This window comes from Boleophthalmus pectinirostris, unplaced genomic scaffold (assembly GCF_026225935.1).
Source record: "Boleophthalmus pectinirostris isolate CB_2022bp ecotype Guang Dong unplaced genomic scaffold, ASM2622593v1 HiC_scaffold_4, whole genome shotgun sequence".
Taxonomy (NCBI): Eukaryota; Metazoa; Chordata; class Actinopteri; order Gobiiformes; family Gobiidae; genus Boleophthalmus; species Boleophthalmus pectinirostris.
This window is the reverse complement of record NW_026571353.1, coordinates 42,870,716-42,893,215: the sequence shown is the minus strand read 5'-3', so window position 1 is coordinate 42,893,215 and position 22,500 is coordinate 42,870,716. Positions and strand designations below refer to the sequence as shown.

Sequence of the window (22,500 nt, the reverse complement as noted above, 5' to 3'; positions counted from 1 at the left end):
GACACGTTTAGTCCTGGTTTAGACCTGGTTTAGTCCTGGTTTAGTCCTGGTTTAGTCCTGGTTTAGTCCTGGTTTAGTCCTGGTTTAGTCCTGGTTTAGTCCTGGTTTAGTCCTGGTTTAGTCCTGGTTTAGTCCTGTTTAGTCTGGTTTAGTCCTGGTTTTAGTTCCTGGTTTAGTCCTGGTTTTAGTCCTGGTTTAGTCCTGGTTTTAGTCCTGGTTTAGTCCTGGTTTTAGTCCTGTTTAGTCCTGGTTTAGTCCTGGTTGTTTAGTCCTGGTTTAGTCCTGGTTTAGTCCTGGTTTAGTCCTGGTTTTTGTTTAGCTGGTCCTGGTTTAGTCCTGGTTTAGACCTGGTTTAGTCCTGGTTTAGTCCTGGTTTAGACCTGGTTTAGTCCTGGTTTTAGACCTGGTTTCCTGGTTTAGTCCTGGTTTAGTCCTGGTTTAGTCCTGTTTAGTTCCTGGTTATTTAACAAAGTAACTGTAATCCAATTACCACTCACTGAAACAGTAACTGTAACTGAATACAGTTACTCATCATTTGTACTCTGATTACTCCGGTACTTGTAATCTGTTACTCCTGACACTGGGCCACATGAAGACGAGGCCCGATAATCTGTGTGTCGTTCGTTCATTAGTTTTTCAAAATAAAACCAAAAATAAGAAAATAAAGAAACAAATATTTTCTTCGTTATTTGTCTCCAAAACCAAAATGAAAAAACAGAAAATGATTTTTTTTTTCAGTTTTTGATTTTGTGTTTAAATGAAGAAAGGAAAAAACATAACGACCGTTTCCCGTTTACGTGTCTCCAGTGACTGAACCAGGACTGATCCAGGTCCGGGACCAGACCGGGACCAGACCAGGACTAGACCGGGACTAGAGCGGGACTGAGACCAGACCGGGACCAGACCGGGACCAGACCAGACCAGACCGGGACCAGACCGGACCAGACCCGGGACCAGACCGGGACTAGAGGGACCGGGACCGAGACCGGGACTGAGACCAGAGGGAGACGGACCAGACCAGGGACCAGACCGGGACCAGACCGGGACCAGACCGGGACCAGACCGGGACCAGACCGGGACCAGACCGGGACCAGACCAGGACCAGGACCAGGACGGGACCGGGACCTAGACCAGACCGGGACCAGACCGGGACCAGAGACCGGGACCAGACCGGGACCAGACCGGGGAGGACCAGGACCAGAGGACCAGACCGGGACCAGAGGACTAGAGCGGGACTGAGACCGGGACCAGACCGGGACCAGACCAGGACTAGAGCGGGACTGAGACCGAGACCAGACCAGAGACCAGAGACCAGACCAAGACCGAGACCGAGACCCGAGACCCAGACCAGACACCAGAGACCAAGACCAAGACCAGGACCAGAGACCAAAGACCAGGACCAGAGACCAAGACCAGACCAAGACCAAAAACCAGAGACCAGACCAAGACCAAGACCACACCCAGACCCCAGAGACCAGAGACCAAGACCAGGACCAGAGACCAAGACCAGACCCAGACCAGACCAAGACCAAAAACCAGAGACCAGACCAGAGACAGAGCGGAGACCGAGACCAGAGACCAGACCAGACCAAGACCGAGACCCGAGACCCAGACCAGACACCAGAGACCAAGACCAAGACCAGGACCAGAGACCAAAGACCAGGACCAGAGACCAAGACCAGACCAAGACCAAAAACCAGAGACCAGACCAAGACCAAGACCACACCCCAGACCCCAGAGACCAGAGACCAAGACCAGGACCAGAGACCAAGACCAGACCCAGACCAGACCAAGACCAAAAACCAGAGACCAGGACCAGAGACCAGACCAAGACCAAGACCAGACCCCAGACCCCAGACCCCAGAGACCAGAGACCAAAGACCAGAGACCAAGACCAGGACCAGAGACCAGGACCAGACCGTGGAACAGGACCGGGGCCGAAACTGGCTCTTTCGGAGAACCTCGGCAATTTCCGTGAAAGCGCGTGCGCGCGTAAACAGGTAAATCCGGTCTGGGGAGGCTGAGGGGGCGGGGCCACACACACCTGTCATCCGCGTGCACGTGTCCCTTTGTGTCACCTGAGCGCGCGCACGGCTCAGTTCATCCTCAGAGACACGACGGGTCCGCGCGCTGCGTGAAAACAGAAGAACGACGGAGGAAAAGAGCGAAGCGCAGGTGAGCACAGGTGAGCGCAGGTGAGCGCAGGTGAGCGCGGAGATGCTTTTCTGTGATGTTTCCGGAGAGTTTTGGGTTAAATTTCGTGTTTTGTCGCGCGGGGCCGTGGGCAGGGGTCGGTGTGTGTTCGTCGTATGTCACATGACATGATGGCGTGTCATCATCGTGTGTCATCGTGTGTTGTGGGTGCGGGAGTTTCGTTAAACCGGATGCCTTGGCCTTTGTCTCTTGGTCAGAATTCGCGGAGATCTCTAGTTTTTTTCTGGAGCGCGAGACCAGAGCAGAATTACAAAACCTAAAACTGTGACACTCGGTTCGTGGAGGTTTGTTTGTTTTAATAAAACATCGTCAGCATCGTCACATTTTCTTTGTGTTTTGTCGTTTTTCAGCAGATTTTCTGTATTTGACCCAAACAAATGTGAGTTTTTGTCTCTTGACTGTCGCAGGTTCGGACACTTGGGACGTTTCTGTAGAAAACTGGGACAAATCGGTGGATTTTTATAAACCTGTTGGGACTCGGGACTCGACTGGAAAAAAACAACATCCAGGTGAGTTGAAATGACTTCAATGAAAAACATTTAACTTTATTTGACCAGATTCAACTTGAAAAGTGAAATTATCGACCGATGGAATCTGGTTTTCTTCATTCAAACAAGATTAAATTTTTATTTTTTGTTTTTCCATATTTTAAATTTTAACCCACTAAAGTCTTGTTCCACTGGCAGATCATTTTACTCGAAGTGACACTGACTCAAGTCGTGATCAAACTTTTTATTTATTTATTGGGTGAGCCTGAACTTGGTTAGATGTAGTTTTGTTTTTGTTTTTTTGTTTTTTTGTTTTTGTTTAAATTTAAAACTAAAACTAAAGTGAAAACGCAGGAGTCACGGAGAGAAGGAAGAGAAAAGAGAAAAAGAGGAGGAGGAGGAAATGTTGGCACCAAAACAAAAGACGAGAGAAAAACATTTGATCTGAAACTCGACTTCAGTTTAACTCTGGACTTTTCCTGCGCTTCAGGAAACAAAGAGGAGAACAAGTGTGAAAAAAGTGTGAAAAGGTGAAAGTGTGACAGGGTGAAAGTGTCCTGGTTTAGTCCTGGTTTAGTTCTGGTTTAGTCCTGGTTTAGTCCTTGTTTAGTCCTGGTTTAGACCTGGTTTAGTCCTGGTTTAGTCCTGGTTTAGTCCTGGTTTAGTCCTGGTTTAGTCCTGGTTTAGTTCTGGTTTAGTCCTGGTTTAGTCCTGTTTTAGTCCTGGTTTAGTCCTGGTTTAGTCCTGGTTTAGTCCTGGTTTAGTCCTGGTTTAGTTCTGGTTTAGTCCTGGTTTAGTCCTGGTTTAGACCTGGTTTAGTCCTGTTTTATTCCTGGTTTAGTCCTGGTTTAGTCCTGGTTTAGTCCTGGTTCAGTCCTGGTTCAGTCCTGGTTTAGTCCTGGTTCAGTCCTGGTTCAGTCCTGGTTCAGTCCTGGTTCAGTCCTGGTCAGTCCTGGTTAGTCCTGGTTTAGTCCTGGTTTAGTCCTGGTTTAGACCTGGTTTAGTCCTGGTTTAGTCCTGGTTTAGTCCTGGTTTAGACCTGGTTTAGTCCTGGTTTAGTCCTGGTTTAGACCTGGTTTAGTCCTGGTTTAGACCTGGTTTAGTCCTGTTTTAGTCCTGGTTTAGTCCTGGTTTAGTCCTGGTTTAGTCCTGGTTTCAGTCCTGGTTCAGTCCTGGTTTAGTCCTGGTTCAGTCCTGGTTCAGTCCTGGTTTAGTCCTGGTTTAGTCCTGGTTCAGTCCTGGTTCAGTCCTGGTCCAGTCCTGGTTTAGTCCTGGTTTAGTCCTGGTTTAGTCCTGGTTTAGTCCTGGTTTAGTCCTGGTTTAGTCCTGGTTTAGTCCTGGTTTAGACCTGGTTTAGTCCTGGTTTAGTCCTGGTTTAGTCCTGTTTTATTCCTGGTTTAGTCCTGGTTCAGTCCTGGTTCAGTCCTGGTTCAGTCCTGGTTCAGTCCTGGTTTAGTCCTGGTTTAGTCTCTGGTTTAGTCTTGGTTTAGTCCTGGTTCAGTCCTGGTTCAGTCCTGGTTCAGTCCTGGTTTAGTCCTGGTTCAGTCCTGGTTTAGACCTGGTTTAGACCTGGTTCAGTCCTGGTTTAGACCTGGTTTAGACCTGGTTTAGTCCTGGTTCTTCTCTGTTCTCCTTCTCTTCTGCTCAGATGTTTCTTCATGTTCTTGTCGTTTCTTTTCTCTGATCTTCTGAAGCTGAAGTTTTTTTTGTTTTTTTGTTTTGTTTTCAGGACAAGTGAGATTTCAAAATGCCGAGCAACAAACACTCCAGCAGCAAACTGTGAGTACTCCTCAAGTCCTGGTTTAGACCTGGTTTAGACCTGGTTTAGACCTGGTTTAGACCTGGTTTAGACCTGGTTTAGACCTGCTCTTGTCCTGGTTTAGTTCTGGTTTTAGTACTGGTTTAGTCTTGATTTAGTCCTGGTTTTAGACCTGGTTTAGATCTCGTTTAGATCTTGGTTTAGACCCATTTTAACCCAGTTTAGTCATTGTTTAGATCCTGGTTGAGTCCTGGTCTTGGTCTTGTTTGAGTCTTGTTTGAGTCCTGGTCTTGGTCTTGTTTAAGTCCTGGTCTTGGTCTTGTTTGAGTCCTGGTTGAGTCCTGGTTGAGTCCTGGTTGAGTCCTGGTTGAGTCCTGGTTGAGTCCTGGTTGAGTCCTGGTTGAGTCTTGGTCTTGTTTGAGTCCTGGTTGAGTCCTGGTTCTGGTTGAGTCCTGGTTGAGTCTTGGTCCTGGTTGAGTCTTGGTCTTGTTGAGTCCTGGTTGAGTCCTGGTTGAGTCCTGTTTGAGTCCTGGTTGAGTCCTGGTTGAGTTCTGGTTGAGTCCTGGTTCTGGTTGAGTTCTGGTTGAGTCCTGGTTGAGTCCTGGTTCTGGTTGAGTCCTGGTTGAGTCTTGGTCCTGGTTGAGTCTTGGTCTTGTTTGAGTCCTGGTTGAGTCCTGTTTGAGTCCTGTTTGAGTCCTGTTTGAGTCCTGGTTGAGTCCTGGTTGAATCCTGTTTGAGTCCTGGTTCTGGTTGAGTCCTGGTTGAGTCCTGGTTCTGGTTGAGTCCTGGTTGAGTCCTGGTTGAGTCCTGGTTGAGTCCTGGTTGAGTCCTGGTTCTGGTTGAGTCCTGGTTGAGTCCTGGTTGAGTCTTGGTCTTGTTTGAGTCTTGGTTGAGTCCTGGTTGAGTCCTGGTTGAGTCCTGTTTGAGTCCTGGTTGAGTCCTGTTTGAGTCCTGGTTGAGTCCTGGTTGAGTCCTGGTTGAGTCCTGGTTGAGTCCTGGTTGAGTCTTGGTCTTGTTTGAGTCCTGGTCCTGGTTGAGTCCTGGTCTTGTTTGAGTCCTGGTTGAGTCTTGGTCTTGTTTGAGTCTTGGTTGAGTCCTGTTTGAGTCCTGGTTGAGTCCTGGTTGAGTCCTGGTTGAGTCCTGGTTGAGTCCTGGTTTGAGTCCTTGTTTGAGTCCTGTTTGAGTCCTTGGTTGAGTCCTGGTTGAGTCCTGGTTGAGTCCTGGTTGAGTCCTGGTTGAGTCTTGGTTGAGTCTTGAGTCCTGGTTGAGTCCTGGTTGAGTCCTGTTGAGTCTTGAGTCCTGGTTGAGTCCTTGAGTCCTGGTTGAGTCCTGGTTGAGTCCTGAGTCTGGTTGAGTCCTGGTTGAGTCCTGGTTGAGTCCTGTTTGAGTCCTGGTTCTGGTTGAGTCCTGGTTGAGTCCTGGTTGAGTCCTGGTTGAGTCCTGGTTGAGTCCTGGTTGAGTCCTGGTTGAGTCTTGGTCTTGTTTGAGTCTTGGTTGAGTCCTGGTTGAGTCCTGGTTGAGTCCTGGTTGAGTCCTGGTTGAGTCTTGGTCTTGTTTGAGTCTTGGTTGAGTCTTGGTTGAGTCCTGGTTGAGTCCTGGTTGAGTCCTGGTTGAGTCCTGGTTGAGTCCTGGTTGAGTCCTGGTTGAGTCCTGGTCTTGTTTGAGTCCTGTTTGAGTCCTGTTTGAGTCCTGTTTGAGTCCTGTTGAGTCCTGTTTGAGTCCTGGTTGAGTCCTGGTTGAGTCCTGGTTGAGTCCTGGTTGAGTCCTTGAGTCTTGTTTGAGTCCTGTTTGAGTCCTGGTTGAGTCCTTGGTCTTGAGTGGTTGAGTCCTGGTTGAGTCCTGGTTGAGTCCTGGTTTGAGTCCTGGTTGAGTCCTGGTTGAGTCCTGGTCTTGTTTGAGTCCTGGTTGAGTCCTGGTTTGAGTCTTGGTCCTTGTTTGAGTCCTGAGTCCTGGTTGAGTCCTGGTTGAGTCCGTTTGAGTCCTGTTTGAGTCCTGAGTCCTGGTTGAGTCCTGGTTGAGTCCTGGTTGAGTCCTGGTTGAGTCCTGGTTGAGTCTTGGTCTTGTTTGAGTCCTGTTTGAGTCCTGTTTCTGGTTGAGTCCTGGTTGAGTCCTGGTTGAGTCCTGGTTGTTTGAGTCCTGGTTGAGTCCTGGTTGAGTCCTGGTTGAGTCTTGGTCTTGTTTGAGTCTTGGTTGAGTCTTGGTTGAGTCCTGGTTGAGTCCTGGTTGAGTCCTGGTTGAGTCCTGTTGAGTCCTGAGTCCTTGTTTGAGTCCTGTTTGAGTCCTGGTTGAGTCCTGGTTGAGTCCTGGTTTGAGTCCTGGTTTGAGTCCTGGTTGAGTCTGGTTGAGTTTGAGTCCTGTCCTGTTTGAGTCCTGGTTGAGTCCTGGTTGAGTCTTGGTCTTGTTTGAGTCCTGGTTGAGTCTGAGTCCTGGTTGAGTCCTGGTTGAGTCCTGGTCTTGTTTGAGTCCTGGTTGAGTCCTGTTTGAGTCCTGTTTGAGTCCTGTTTCTGGTTGAGTCCTGTTTGAGTCCTGTTGAGTCCTGGTTTTGAGTCCTGTTTGAGTCCTGTTTGAGTCCTGTTTGAGTCCTGTTTGAGTCCTGGTTGAGTCCTGGTTGAGTCCTGGTTGAGTCCTGGTTGAGTCCTGGTTGAGTCCTGGTTGAGTCCTGGTTGAGTCCTGTTTGAGTCCTGTTTGAGTCCTGTTTGAGTCCTGGTTGAGTCCTGGTTGAGTCCTGGTTGAGTCCTGGTCTTGTTTGAGTCCTGGTTGAGTCTTGAGTCCTTGAGTGGTTGAGTCCTGGTTGAGGTTTGAGTCCTGGTTGAGTCCTGGTTGAGTCCTGTTTTGAGTCTTGAGTCCTGTTTTGAGTCCTGGTTGAGTCCTGGTTGAGTCCTGGTTGAGTCCTGGTTGGTTGAGTCCTGTTTGAGGTTGAGTCCTGGTTGAGTCCTGGTTGAGTCTTGGTCTTGTTTGAGTCCTGGTCTTGTTTGAGTCCTGTTTGAGTCCTGTTTGAGTCCTGGTTGAGTCCTGGTTGAGTCCTGGTTGAGTCTTGGTCTTGTTTGAGTCTTGGTCTTGTTTGAGTCCTGTTTGAGTCCTGTTTGAGTCCTGTTTGAGTCCTGGTTGAGTCCTGTTTGAGTCCTGTTTGAGTCCTGTTTGAGTCCTGTTTGAGTCCTGTTTGAGTCCTGGTTGAGTCCTGGTTGAGTCCTGGTTGAGTCTTGAGTCTTGTTTGAGTCCTGTTTGAGTCCTGTTTGAGTCTGTTTGAGTCCTGTTTGAGTCCTGTTTGAGTCCTGTGGTTGAGTCCTGGTTGAGTCCTGGTTGAGTCCTGGTTGAGTCCTGGTTGAGTCCTGGTTGAGTCCTGGTTGAGTCCTGGTTGAGTCCTGGTTGAGTCCTGGTTTGAGTCTTGAGTCTTGTGAGTCCTTGTTTGAGTCCTGGTTGAGTCCTGTGGTTGAGTCCTGGTTGAGTCCTGGTTGAGTCCTGGTTGAGTCCTGGTTGAGTCCTGTTTGAGTCCTGTTTGAGTCCTGGTTGAGTCTGGTTGAGTCCTGGTTGAGTCTTGAGTTGTTTGAGTCCTGGTTGAGTCCTGTTGAGTCCTGGTTGAGTCCTGGTTGAGTCTTGGTTGAGTCTGGTTGAGTCCTGGTCTTGGTTGAGTCCTGTTTGAGTCTTTGAGTCTGTGGTTGAGTCCTGTTGAGTCCTGAGTGGTTGAGTCCTGGTTGAGTCCTGGTTGAGTCCTGGTTGAGTCTTGAGTCTTGGTTGAGTCTGGTTGAGTCCTGGTTTGGTTGAGTCCTGGTTGAGTCCTGGTTGAGTCCTGGTTGAGTCTGGTTGAGTCTTGAGTCTTGTTTGAGTCCTGGTCTTGTTTGAGTCTGTTGAGTCCTGGTTGAGTCCTGGTTGAGTCCTGGTTGAGTCCTGGTTGAGTTTGAGTCTTGTTTGAGTCCTGTTTGAGTCCTGTTTGAGTCCTGGTTGAGTCTGGTTGGTCCTTGAGTCCTGTTTTGAGTCCTTGAGTCCTGTTGAGTCCTGTTTGAGTCCTGGTTTGAGTCCTGGTTGAGTTGAGTCCTGTTGAGTCTGTTTGAGTCCTGGTTGAGTCCTGGTTGAGTCTTGAGTCTTGTTTGAGTCCTGTTTGAGTCCTGGTTTGAGTCTGGTTGAGTCCTGGTTGAGTCCTGGTTGAGTCCTGGTCTTTGTCCTTGAGTCCTGAGTCCTGTTTGAGTCCTGGTTGAGTCCTGGTTGAGTCTTGGTCCTTGTTTGAGACCTGGTTGAGTCCTGGTTGAGTCCTGAGTCCTGGTTGAGTCCTGGTTGAGTCTGTTTGAGTCCTGTGTTGAGTCCTGGTTGAGTTGAGTCCTGTTGAGTCCTGGTTGAGTCCTGGTTGAGTCCTGGTTGAGTCCTTGAGTCTTGTTTGAGTCCTGTTTGAGTCCTGTTGAGTCCTGGTTGAGTCCTGTCTTTTGAGTCTTGGTTGAGTCCTGGTTGAGTCCTGGTCTTGTTTGAGTCCTGTTTGAGTCCTGGTTGAGTCCTGTTTGAGTCCTGTTTGAGTCCTGGTTGAGTCCTGGTTGAGTCCTGGTTGAGTCCTGGTTGAGTCCTGGTTGAGTCCTGGTCTTGTTTGAGTCTTGTTTGAGTCCTGTTTGAGTCCTGTTTGAGTCCTGTTTGAGTCCTGTTTGAGTCCTGGTTGAGTCCTGGTTGAGTCCTGGTTGAGTCCTGGTTGAGTCCTGGTTGAGTCCTGGTTGAGTCCTGGTTGAGTCTTGGTCCTGTTTGAGTCCTGGTTGAGTCCTGTTTGAGTCTGGTTGAGTCTGGTTGAGTTTGAGTCCTGGTTGAGTCCTGTTGATGAGTCCTGGTTGAGTCCTGGTTGAGTCCTGGTTGAGTCCTGGTTGAGTCCTGGTTGAGTCCTGGTTGAGTCCTTGGTCCTTGTTGAGTTTGAGTCCTGGTTGAGTCCTGGTTGAGTCCTGGTTGAGTCCTGGTTGAGTCCTGGTCTTGTTTGAGTCCTGTTTGAGTCCTGTTTGAGTCCTGGTTGAGTCCTGGTTGAGTCTTGGTCTTGTTTGAGTCCTGGTTGAGTCCTGGTTGAGTCCTGGTTGAGTCCTGAGTCCTTGAGTTGAGTCCTGAGTCCTGGTTGAGTCCTGGTTGAGTCCTGGTTTGAGTCCTGAGTCCTGTTTGAGTCCTGGTTGAGTCCTGGTTGAGTCTGGTTGGTCTGGTCTTGTTTGAGTCCTGGTTGAAGTCCTGAGTTTGAGTCCTGAGTTTGAGTCCTGGTTGAGTCCTGGTTGAGTCCTGGTTGAGTCTTGAGTCTTGTTTGAGTCCTGGTTGAGTCTTGGTTGAGTCTTGTCTTGTTGAGTCCTGGTTGAGTCTTGGTTGAGTCCTGGTTGAGTCCTGGTTGAGTCCTGTTGAGTCTTGGTCTTGTTTGAGTCCTGGTCTTGTTTGAGTCCTGTTTGAGTCCTGTTTGAGTCCTGGTTGAGTTGAGTCCTGGTTGAGTCCTGGTTGAGTCTTGGTCTTGTTTGAGTCCTGGTCTTGTTTGAGTCCTGGTTGAGTCCTGTTTGAGTCCTGGTTGAGTCCTGGTTGAGTCCTGGTTGAGTCCTGTTTGAGTCCTGTTTGAGTCCTGTTTGAGTCCTGGTTGAGTCCTGGTTGAGTCCTGGTTGAGTCTGTTTGAGTCCTGTTTGAGTCCTGTTTGAGTCCTGTTTGAGTCCTGGTTGAGTCCTGGTTGAGTCCTGGTTGAGTCCTGGTTGAGTCCTGGTCTTGTTTGAGTCCTGGTTGAGTCCTGGTTGAGTCTTGGTCTTGTTTGAGACCTGGTTGAGTCCTGGTTGAGTCCTGTTTGAGTCCTGTTTGAGTCCTGTTTGAGTCCTGTTTGAGTCCTGGTTGAGTCCTGGTTGAGTCTTGGTCTTGTTTGAGTCCTGTTTGAGTCCTGTTTGAGTCCTGGTTGAGTCCTGGTTGAGTCCTGGTTGAGTCCTGAGTCCTGGTTGTTTGAGTCCTGTTTGAGTCCTGGTTGAGTCCTGGTTGAGTCCTGGTTGAGTCCTGGTTGAGTCCTGGTTGAGTCCTGGTTGAGTCCTGTTTGAGTCCTGGTTGAGTCCTGGTTGAGTCCTGGTTGAGTCCTGTTTGAGTCCTGGTTTGAGTCCTGGTTGAGTCCTGGTTGAGTCCTGGTTGAGTCCTGGTTGAGTCCTGGTTGAGTCTTGGTCCTGTTTGAGTCCTGTTTGAGTCCTGTTTGAGTCCTGGTTGAGTCCTGGTTGAGTCCTGGTTGAGTCCTGGTTGAGTCCTGGTCTTGTTTGAGTCCTGGTTGAGTCCTGGTTGAGTCCTGGTTGAGTCTTGGTCTTGTTTGAGTCCTGGTTGAGTCCTGTTTGAGTCCTGTTTGAGTCCTGTTTGAGTCCTGTGTTGAGTCCTGTTTGAGTCCTGTTGAGTCCTGTTTGAGTCCTGGTTTGAGTCCTTGAGTCCTGTTTGAGTCCTGGTTGAGTCCTGGTTGAGTCCTGGTTGAGTCCTGGTTGAGTCCTGGTTGAGTCCTGTTTGAGTCCTGTTTGAGTCCTGGTTGAGTCCTGTTTGAGTCCTGTTTGAGTCCTGTTTGAGTCCTGGTTGAGTCCTGGTTGAGTCTTGGTCCTTGTTTGAGTCCTGTTTGAGTCCTGTTTGAGTCCTGTTTGAGTCCTGTTTGAGTCCTGTTTGAGTCCTGGTCTTGTTTGAGTCCTGGTTGAGTCCTGGTCTTGTTTGAGTCCTGGTTGAGTCCTGTTTGAGTCCTGTTTGAGTCCTGTTTGAGTCCTGTTTGAGTCCTGGTTTGAGTCCTGTTTGAGTCCTGGTTTGAGTCCCTGGTCCTTGTTTGAGTCCTGTTTGAGTCCTGTTGAGTCCTGGTTGAGTCCTGTTTGAGTCTTGGTCTTGTTTGAGTCCTGGTTGAGTCCTGGTTGAGTCCTGGTTGAGTCCTGGTTGAGTCCTGTTTGAGTCCTGGTTGAGTCCTGGTTGAGTCCTGTTTGAGTCCTGGTCCTGTTTGAGTCCTGGTTGAGTCCTGGTTGAGTCTTGGTCTTGTTTGAGTCCTGGTTGAGTCCTGTTTGAGTCCTGGTCCTGTTTGAGTCCTGGTTGAGTCCTGGTTGAGTCTTGGTCTTGTTTGAGTCCTGGTTGAGTCCTGTTTGAGTCCTGTTTGAGTCCTGTTTGAGTCCTGTTTGAGTCCTGGTTGAGTCCTGGTTGAGTCCTGTTTGAGTCCTGGTCCTGTTTGAGTCCTGGTTGAGTCCTGGTCTTGTTTGAGTCCTGTTTGAGTCCTGGTTGAGTCCTGGTTGAGTCTTGTTTGAGTCTTGTTTGAGTCTTGTTTGAGTCCTGGTTGAGTCCTGGTTGAGTCCTGGTTGAGTTCTCTCTGTCCTCCAGACACGGCGGTCGGTTCAGACCCAGTGAAGTCTCTAACCCGGTGTTTCCGTACTCGCCGGACGATCACCTGCTGCACTTTTACCGCTGGACGTCTCCTCCCGGCGTCATGAAGATCGTGTCCATCATCATCATCATCTTCTGCGTGGCCGTGTTCGCCTGCGTCGCGTCCACGCTCGCCTGGGACTACGACATGAGCCTGATGGGCGGGATGGGCGGCATGGTGCCCGGCTACGGCGGCTACGGCGGCGGCTACGGCGGCGGCTCCTACGGCGGCTCCTACGGCGGCTCCTACGGCGGCGGCGGCTCGTACGGCGGCGGCGGCTACGGCGGCGGCGGCTACGGCGGCTACGGCGGCTACGGCGGGAGCACGTACATGGACCCCAAGAGCGGTAAAGGCTTCATCATCGGCGTGGCGGGCGTCACCTTCATCGCCGTGCTGGTCGTCTTCGTGATGGTGGTGTCGCGGCAGAGCTCGGCGCGGGGACACACCTTCTACCTCGCCGCCATCGTGGTGGGCGCCGTCCTCGCCTTCCTCATGCTCATCGCCACCATCGTTTACCTCGTCGCCGTCAACCCCACGGCACAAAGCTCCGGGTCCATGATGTACAACCAGGTCCTGCAGCTCTGTGCCCAGTACCAGAACCAGAACCAGGCCCAGGGCATCTTCGTCAACCAGTACCTCTACCACTACTGCGTGGTGGAGCCGCAGGAGGTACTGGACCTGGACCTGGACCAGGACCTGGACCAGGACTTAGACCAGGACTTAGACCAGGACTAGACCAGGACTAGACCAGGACCAGGACCTAGACCAGTACCTCTACCACTACTGCGTGGTGGAGCCGCAGGAGGTACTGGACCTGGACCTGGACCAGGACTAGACCAGGACCTGGACCAAGACCTGGACCAGACCAGGACTAGACCAGGACTAGACCAGGACTAGACCAGGACTAGACCAGGACCTAGACCAGTACCTAGACCAGTACCTCTACCACTACTGCGTGGTGGAGCCGCAGGAGGTACTGGACCTGGACCAAGACCTGGACCAGGACTAAACCAGGACCTGGACCAAGACCTGGACCAGACCAGGACTAGACCAGGACTAGACCAGGACTAGACCAGGACTAGACCAGGACTAGACCAGGACTAGACCAGGACCTAGACCAGTACCTCTACCACTACTGCGTGGTGGAGCCGCAGGAGGTACAAGACCAGGACCAGGACTAGACCAGGACTAGGCCTAGTCCTAGGCCTAGGACTAGGACCTAGACCAGTACTGAAACTGGACTGAAACTGGACTAGACCAGGACCTAGACCAGGACTAGACCTGGACCTGTCCTGCGTGGTCCTCTCTCTGATCTTCTTCTTCTTCTCCTCTCAGGCCATCGCCATCGTCCTCGGGTTCCTCGTGGTCGTGGGTCTGGTCGTTCTCGTGGTCTTCGCGGCGAAGGCTCGTGGTCAGATCCGGCGCTGGGGCGAACACCGCGTCCTGTGGGAGGAGCCTAAAGTCCTGGGCAGCGCCACGCACCACAACAGCGTCGGGGAGTGGGTGAGTCCAGAGGGGGCGCCGCTGAGCTGAACCCACTCTGGACCAGGACTAAGACCAGGACTAAGACCAGGACCAAATTAGGACCGAACCAGGACCAAACCAGGTCTGAACCAGGACTAGACCAGAACTAAACCAGGTCTAGTTCCTGTTCTCCGTCTGTGCTCATCATGTTTAATTCAATTCAATCTTTATTAAGAAAACATGATCTCTAATTTCCAGTTTCTCTTAGTTTTTCCGTTTTTAGTTTTGAGTCTTGTTCAGGGAAAATCTGTGAATCTGAAGGAACTTTTATGGTGAGAACTTTGGTCTGTGGATCTTCAGTTTTCATGAAAATGTGAGTTTGTGAGTTTTGTCTCGATCGGAACAATTTTGACGACGTGAACTTTTGTAAACCCTGAGTGTGTTTCAGACTTTTGTGTTTCCGTTGACTTCCGTTATAAACACATTTAACTCCACTTTCAAAATCAAGGTGAAAATCATTTTGACACTTTTTTTTTTTTTTTGCAGTAAATCAGATGAAATAGTTTGAATGGTGGACTGAATTTCAGAAAAAGAAACCTTTTCCAAAAATGTGCCTAGTTTTAGCCCCTCCCCCCGTGACCTATAAACCGTCACCTATAAAAAAAACAACTTTTTTTTTAATTTTTTTTTTTTATAAGTGAGATTACGACGGAGTATAAGGGTCAGATAAAAAAAACAAAACACGCTGGTGCGAAGAGAATAAAGTAACATTTTGACATTAAAGTTGTAATTTTATGAGAATAAAGTCGAAGTTAAAATAAAGTCGTAATAAAATCAAAGTCAAAGTGAAAAATGCGTCAGAAGAAGAAACTTGTTTTTCAATATAAAACCAAAAATAAGAAAATGAAAAAACAACAATTTTCTTCATTATTTGTGCTTCCGAACTGAACCAGGACTGAAAAAGGTTCAGTCCTGGTTTAGTCCTGGTTCAGTCCTGGTTCAGTTCTGCATCACATTTTAAAGTCACAGAAACGCCATTTCCCATTTCCGTGACTTAAACCAGGACTAAACCAGGACTAAACCGTTTTCAGTCCTGGTCTGGTTCCGGTCTCAGTCCTGGTCTTTCTGGTTTGGTTCTGGACCTGGTTTAGTCCTGATTCAGTCGAATGAACGAATGATACACAGATTCTTCTCCTTTACAAAATGCTCCAAATTCTCCACGAGCCGCTGAGATTCTCCTGATATTAACACTTTATTTTGACACAACTTTATTCTCATAAAAATATTACTTTATTCTCGTAGCTCCAGCATGTTTTTTTTTTTTTTTTTTTTTTCGGACCCTTAAACTCCGTCGATGAAAGTCTACGGGAGAAATCAACGGGAAAAACCTTTGTTTAAAACGACAGGAAAAGTCACATTTGTTTTCATTTGTGGAGTTACAGTAAATCCCATTATAACGACAAATGTGGAAAATGTGGTAATTTAATGAAAAAATATACATATATATTTTAAATAATAAAAACATAAAATAAAAGGCAAAAACATTTTTAGACTTTTAATAAAAGATCGTTTTTATAATGGGAGTCAGTGGAGCAACACAACAAACAAAACAAAAACATTTAGTTTTGTCAATTGTCAACATTTTCAACAAGACACTGGGGTTAAACCTGTTCCTCTTTCAAACTGAAAACACTCTGTTCCTCTTTGTGATGTCATCATGTGGTGATACAGGAAGTGCTCCACTGTGTTTTTAAACTCCACACTTCACCTTCACTAGAATCATCTGGAACATTTCAGTCCTGGAGTCGCTGATGTCGACTGAACCAAAGGGAAAAGGAGCTGTTCACTTGATGACATCACAAGGTGGAACAGAGTGTTTGGAGTTTTGCAGATGTAACAAACTCAGAATAAACAAACGAACAACAGAACATCAGAACAACAGAACAACAGAACATTAGAACATTAGAACAACAGAACATCAGAACAACAGAACAACAGAACAACAGAACAACAGAACAACAGAACATTAGAACAACAAACAACAGAACAACAGAACAACAGAACAACAGAACAACAGAACATCAGAACAACAGAACAACAGAACATCAGAACAACAGAACAACAGAACAACAGAACATTAGAACAGTAGAACATAGTTAAAGCTCAGAGTCAGTTTATGTGATACAGGGGCTGGTTCTGGTCCTGGTCCTGGATCAGGTTCTGGTTCTGGTCCTGGATCAGGTTCTGGTTCTGGTTCTGGTCCTGGATCAGGTCTGGACTTTGTTTGACTCTTTTGTAAAATATGAAACAGCAGAAAGTCGTTTTTAATGTTATTTGTAAAAAAAAAAAGTGTTAATATTTTCTATAATTTTGGAATAAATGTTTTTAAACTAAAGCACAGACTGGAGTTTTATTGTTGGAGAATAGAACCTGGAGGCTGTGGGACTGATTCCCCTTATTTACTCATGTTGTGTTGGTGCCTTTGGGCAAGACATGGAAGTGTAACACACTGCTCCTGACATAGACCCAGTTTAGTCCTGTTTTGGTCTTGTTTTAGTCCTGGTTCAGACTCTGTTTAGTCTTGTTTTAGTCCTGTTTTGGTCTTGTTTTAGTCTTGTTTTAGACCTGGTTTAGTCTTGTTTTGGTCCTGGTTTAGTCCTGGTTTAGTCTTGTTTTGGTCCTGGTTTAGTCTTGTTTTGGTCCTGGTTTAGTCTTGTTTTGGACCTGGTTTAGTCCAGTTTTGGACCTGGTTTAGTCCAGTTTTGGTCCTGGTTTAGTTCCACATTCCTTCTTGATGTCGCTGATAGAAACAAAAGGAGAGTTTCATTTGTAGTTTCTGGGTGTGGCCCAGAACACACAACAGCAACTTGTAATACAAGTACTACAGCTACTGTTACAAGTACAAGTACTACAGCTACTGTTACAAGTACAAGTACTACAGCTACTGTTACAAGTACAAGTACTACAGCTACTGTTACTACAAGTACTACAGCTACTGTTACTACTACAAGAACTACAAGTACTACAGCTACTGCTACTACTACAAGTACTACAGCTACTGCTACTACTACAAGTACTACAAGTACTACAGCTACTGCTACAAGTACTACAGCTACTGCTACAAGTACTACAGCTACTGCTACAAGTACTACAGCTACTGCTACAAGTACTACTGCTACAAGTACTACTGCTACAAGTACTACTGTACTACTACTACTGCTACTGCTGCTACTACTATGATTACCTGTAGTAGACCTGTAGTTAGACCTGTAGTAGTGTTAGACTGTAGTAGACCTGTAGTAGACCTGTAGTTAGACCTGTAGTAGACTGTAGTAGACCTGTAGTTAGACCTGTAGTAGACCTAGTAGACCTGTAGTTAGACCTGTAGTAGACCTGTAGTAGACCTGTAGTAGACCTGTAGACTGTAGTTAGACCTGTAGTTAGACCTGTACTGTAGTAGACCTGTAGTAGACCTGTAGTAGACCTGTGTACTGTAGTTAGACCTGTAGTTAGACCTGTAGTTAGACCTGTAGTTAGACCTGTAGTAGACCTGTAGTTAGACCTGTAGTAGACCTGTAGTAGACCTGTAGTTAGACCTGTAGTAGTTAGACCTAGTAGTACCTGTAGTTAGACCTGTAGTTAGACCTGTAGTAGACCTGTAGTTAGACCTGTAGTTAGACCTGTAGTAGACTGTAGTAGACCTGTAGTAGACCGTTAGTTAGACCTGTAGTAGACCTGTGTAGACCTGTAGTAGTTAGACCTGTTATGTAGTAGACCTTGTAGTTAGACCTGTAGTAGACCTGTGTAGTTAGACCTGTAGTTAGACCTGTAGTTAGACCTGTAGTTAGACCTGTAGTAAGTGAGTAGTTAGACCTGTAGTAGACCTGTAGACCTGTAGTAGACCTGTAGTAGACCTAGTTAGACCTGTAGTAGACCTGTAGTAGACCTGTAGTTAGACCTGTAGTTAGACCTAGTTAGACCTGTAGTAGACCTGTAGTAGACCTGTAGTAGACCTGTAGACCTAGTAGAGTTAGACCTGTAGTTAGACTGTAGTAGACCTGTAGTTAGACCTGTAGTAGACCTGTAGACCTGTAGTAGACCTGTAGTAGACCTGTAGTAGACCTGTAGTTAGACCTGTAGTTAGACCTGTAGTTAGACCTGTAGTTAGACCTGTAGTAGACCTGTAGTTAGACCTGTGTAGTTAGACCTGTGTAGAGTAGTAGACCTGTAGTAGACCTGTAGTAGACCTGTAGTTAGACCTGTAGTTAGACCTGTAGTAGTTAGACCTGTAGTAGACCTGTAGTTAGACCTGTAGTTAGACCTGTAGTTGACCTGTGTAGTAGTAGACCTGTAGTAGACCTGTAGTAGACCTGTAGTAGTAGTAGACCTGTAGTAGACCTGTAGTAGACCTGTAGTAGACCTGTAGTAGACCTGTAGTTAGACCTGTAGTAGACCTGTGTAGTTAGACCTGTAGTAGACCTGTAGTAGACCTGTAGTAGACCTGTAGTAGACCTGTAGTTAGACCTGTAGTAGACCTGTAGTAGACCTGTAGTAGACCTGTAGTAGACCTGTAGTAGACCTGTAGTAGACCTGTAGTAGACCTGTAGTAGACCTGTAGTTAGACCTGTAGTTAGACCTGTAGTTAGACCTGTAGTTAGACCTGTAGTTAGACCTGTAGTAGACCTGTAGTTAGACCTGTAGTTAGACCTGTAGTTAGACCTGTAGTTAGACCTGTAGTAGACCTGTAGTTAGACCTGTAGTAGACCTGTAGTTAGACCTGTAGTAGACCTGTAGTTAGACCTGTAGTTAGACCTGTAGTTAGACCTGTAGTAGACCTGTAGTAGACCTGTAGTAGACCTGTAGTTAGACCTGTAGTTAGACCTGTAGTAGTAGACCTGTAGTTAGACCTGTAGTAGTTAGACCTGTAGTAGACCTGTAGACCTGTAGTAGACCTGTAGTAGACCTGTAGTAGACCTGTAGTACCTGTGTAGTAGTAGACCTGTAGTTAGACCTGTAGTAGACCTGTAGTAGACCTGTAGTTAGACCTGTAGTTAGACCTGTAGTTAGACCTGTAGTAGACCTGTAGTTAGACCTGTAGTAGACCTGTAGTTAGACCTGTAGTTAGACCTGTAGTAGACCTGTAGTTAGACCTGTAGTTAGACCTGTAGTTAGACCTGTAGTAGACCTGTAGTTAGACCTGTAGTAGACCTGTAGTAGACCTGTAGTAGACCTGTAGTAGACCTGTAGTTAGACCTGTAGTAGACCTGTAGTAGACCTGTAGTTAGACCTGTAGTAGACCTAGTTAGACCTGTAGTAGACCTGTTAGACCTGTAGTAGACCTAGTAGTAGTTAGACCTGTAGTAGACCTGTAGTTAGACCTGTAGTAGACCTGTAGTTAGACCTGTAGTTAGACCTGTAGTTAGACCTGTAGTTAGACCTGTAGTAGACCTGTAGTAGACCTGTAGTTAGACCTGTGTAGTTAGACCTGTAGTTAGACCTGTAGTAGACCTGTAGACCTGTAGTAGACCTGTAGTAGACCTGTAGTAGACCTAGACCTGTAGTTAGACCTGTAGTAGAGACCTGTAGTAGACCTGTAGTAGACCTGTAGTAGACCTGTAGTTAGACCTGTTAGACCTGTAGTTAGACCTGTAGTAGACCTGTAGTAGACCTGTGTAGTTAGACCTGTAGTTAGACCTGTAGTAGACCTGTTAGACCTGTAGTTAGACCTGTAGTAGTAGTAGACCTGTAGTAGTAGTAGACCTGTAGTTAGACCTGTAGTTAGACCTGTAGTTAGACCTGTAGTTAGACCTGTAGTAGACCTGTAGTAGACCTGTTAGACCTAGTAGTTAGACCTGTAGTAGTAGACCTGTAGTAGACCTGTAGTAGACCTGTAGTAGACCTGTAGTTAGACCTGTAGTAGACCTGTAGTAGACCTGTAGTAGACCTGTAGTTAGACCTGTAGTAGACCTGTAGTAGACCTGTAGTAGACCTGTAGTTAGACCTGTAGTAGACCTGTAGTAGACCTGTAGTAGACCTGTAGTTAGACCTGTAGTTAGACCTGTGTAGTTAGACCTGTAGTTAGACCTGTAGTGTAGTTAGACCTGTAGTAGACCGTAGTACCTGTAGTAGACCTGTAGTAGACCTGTAGTAGACCTGTAGTAGACCTGTAGTAGACCTGTAGTAGACCTGTAGTTAGACCTGTAGTTAGACCTGTAGTAGACCTGTAGTTAGACCTGTAGTTAGACCTGTAGTTAGACCTGTAGTAGACCTGTAGTAGACCTGTAGTTAGACCTGTAGTAGACCTGTAGTTAGACCTGTAGTAGACCTGTAGTAGACCTGTAGTACCTGTAGGTAGACCTGTAGTAGACCTGTAGTTAGACCTGTAGTTAGACCTGTAGTTAGACCTGTAGTACCTGTTAGACCTGTTAGACCTGTAGTTAGACCTGTAGTTAGACCTGTAGTAGACCTAGACCTGTAGTTAGACCTAGACCTAGTTAGACCTGTAGTAGTTAGTTAGACCTGTAGTAGACCTGTAGTTAGACCTGTAGTTAGACCTGTTAGTAGTTAGACCTGTAGTTAGACCTGTAGTACCTGTAGTAGACCTGTAGTAGACCTGTAGTAGACCTGTAGTAGTTAGACCTGTAGTTAGACCTGTAGTACCTGTAGTAGACCTGTAGTAGACCTGTAGTAGACCTGTAGTAGTTAGACCTGTAGACCTGTAGTAGACCTGTAGTTAGACCTGTAGTTAGACCTGTGTAGTTAGACCTGTAGTTAGACCTAGTTAGTTAGACCTGTAGTTAGACCTGTAGTTAGACCTGTAGTAGACCTGTAGTAGACCTGTAGTTAGACCTAGTAGACCTGTAGACCTGTAGTGTAGACCTGTAGTAGTAGACCTGTAGTTAGACCTGTAGTTAGACCTGTAGTTAGACCTGTAGTTAGACCTGTAGACCTGTAGTTAGACCTGTAGTAGACCTGTAGTTAGACCTGTAGTTAGACCTGTAGTTAGACCTGTAGTTAGACCTGTAGTTAGACCTGTAGTTAGACCTGTAGTTAGACCTGTAGTTGACCTGTAGTTAGACCTGTAGTTGACCTGTAGTTAGACCTGTAGTTGACCTAACCCTAACCTAACATTTCGACATTAAAGTGGTAACTTTATGAGAAAAAAGTGGTAATTTTATGAGAAAAAAGTCGAAATTTTTTGAGAATAAAGTCGTATTTTTACGAGAATAAAGTTGTGTCAAAATAAAGTGTTAATATCAGGAGAATCTCAGCGGCTCGTGGAGAATTTGGAGCATTTTGTAAAGGAGAAGAATCTGTGTATCATTCGTTCATTCGACTGAACAAGGACTGAACCGGGACTAAACCAGAACTAAACCAGGACTAAACCAGGACTAAACCAGGACTAAACCAGGACTAAACCAGGACTAAACCAGACTAAACCAGGACTAAACCAGAACTAAACCAGGACTAAACCAGACTAAACCAGGACTAAACCAGGACTAAACCAGGACTAAACCAGGACTAAACCAGAACTAAACCAGGACTAAACCAGGACTAAACCAGGACTAAACCAGGACTAAACCAGGACTAAACCCTTTTCAGTTCTTGTCTGATCCCGGTCTCAGTCTTGGTCCCTGACTCAGTCCTTGTCTAAGTCTTGGTCTCAGTCCCGGTCTGGTCTCGGACCTTGTTCAGTCTTGGTTTAGACCTGGTTTAGTCCTGGTTTAGACCTGGTTTAGTCCTGGTTTAGTCCTGGTTTAGTCCGGAGGCACAAATAATGAAGAAAATTGTTTTTTTTGGTTTTATATTGAAAAACAAGGTTGTTCTTCTGACGCATTTTTCACTTTGACTTTGATTTTATTACGACTTTAATGTCAAAATGTTACGACTTGATTCTCGTTGCGCCAGCATGTTTTTTTTTTTTTTTATCTGACCCTTTTACTCCGTCGTAGTTTATAGATGATCAAAAAATGGAATTTGGTGTCAACATTTTATTCATATTGTAAATATTTTATTCACAAATGTTGATTTTTAAGATTAAACCAAACATGACACTTGAAGAGCAAAAACAGAGAAAACAAATGCTTTTTTATGTCCTTTTTGACTCAGTTTAATTTATTTCTTTAAATTAGAGTTTTTAATTTGCTCCTTTTACACGTGAACATGTTTTTATTTTATTTTCATGTGAACTTAACTTTTCTAAGGTTCTGTTTGTTGAGGTTTCGTCAGGTGAAGGTTCCGTCAGGTGAAGGTTCCGTCAGGTGAAGGTTCCGTCAGGTGAAGGTTCCGTCAGGTGAAGGTTCTCCTCTCGCTTCAGGTCAATAACGTGTCTGGAGATCCCGAGTTCCTGGTCAACGCCCCCAACGAGAAAGTGGGCGGGTCCCGGGACTTTCTGGACCGTCTGGACCCGGGGAGACCGCTGTACCTGCCCGGGTAAGAACGGCGCCGCCCCCTGGTGACGGGGAGCCTCCATGACCTTTGACCTTTGAACTTTGACCCGTTTGTCCCGCAGAGACTCGGACGTGAGCAGCTCCATCCTGATCCCCAAACCCCGAGAGCAGGACGAGTCCGGAGACGAGCTGGAGGACGAGGACTTCAGCAGGTCAGAACATCTCCACACCCCAGCGTCGTCTGGTCCTAAAGCTGCACCGAGGAACCTTCTGGAGGACGCTCTGTCACCTGCTCGTCTCCATGGAGATGACTGAGGACAGTTTGAGGACAGTTTGCTCTGGTCGACAGTCGCACCAGGAGCCACCCGCCGTCCCTCACCCGTCCCTCACCGCCGACCCTCACCCGCCGCCCTCACCCGCCGTCCCTCACCCGCCGACCCTCACCCGCCGTCCCTCACCCGCCGTCCTCACCCGCCGACCCTCACCCGCCGTCCCTCACCCCGTCCGACCCTCACCCGCCTCCCTCACCCGCCGTCCTCACCCGCCGTCCCTCACCCGCCGTCCCTCACCCGCCGCCACCCTCACCCGCCGTCCCTCACCCGCCGTCCCTCACGCCGCCGTCCCTCACCCGCCGTCCCTCACCCGCCGACCCTCACCCGCCGACCTCACCCGCCGTCCTCACCCGCCGACCCTCACCCGCCGTCCCTCACCGCCTCCCTCACCCGATCCTCACCCGCCGTCCCTCACCCGCCGTCCCTCACCCGCCGTCCCTCACCCGCCGTCGACCCTCACCCGCCGTCCCTCACCCGCCGTCCCTCACCCGTCGACCCTCACCCGCCGTCCCTCACCCGC

General features: G+C 47.6%; 1 protein-coding gene across 3 annotated transcripts in view; it reads left to right on the top strand.

The window, feature by feature from the left end:
- The first annotated feature begins 2,037 nt into the window (after positions 1-2,037).
- Positions 2,038-22,500, top strand: part of oclnb (occludin b) — a 27,759-nt gene continuing 7,296 nt past the window's right edge. The window contains exons 1-7 of one of the 3 annotated variants that reach the window (XM_055161301.1): positions 2,038-2,175; positions 2,622-2,723; positions 4,432-4,481; positions 11,752-12,463; positions 13,130-13,297; positions 21,576-21,691; positions 21,771-21,860. In XM_055161301.1, coding sequence (XP_055017276.1) covers positions 4,450-4,481; positions 11,752-12,463; positions 13,130-13,297; positions 21,576-21,691; positions 21,771-21,860 — 1,118 coding nt within the window. In that variant the 5' untranslated portion in view covers positions 2,038-2,175; positions 2,622-2,723; positions 4,432-4,449. Of the gene's footprint in view, positions 2,186-2,427; positions 2,499-2,621; positions 2,724-4,431; positions 4,482-11,751; positions 12,464-13,129; positions 13,298-21,575; positions 21,692-21,770; positions 21,861-22,500 lie in introns of those variants that run through there. The other 2 variants (XM_055161299.1, XM_055161302.1) reach the window with 2 other exon arrangements.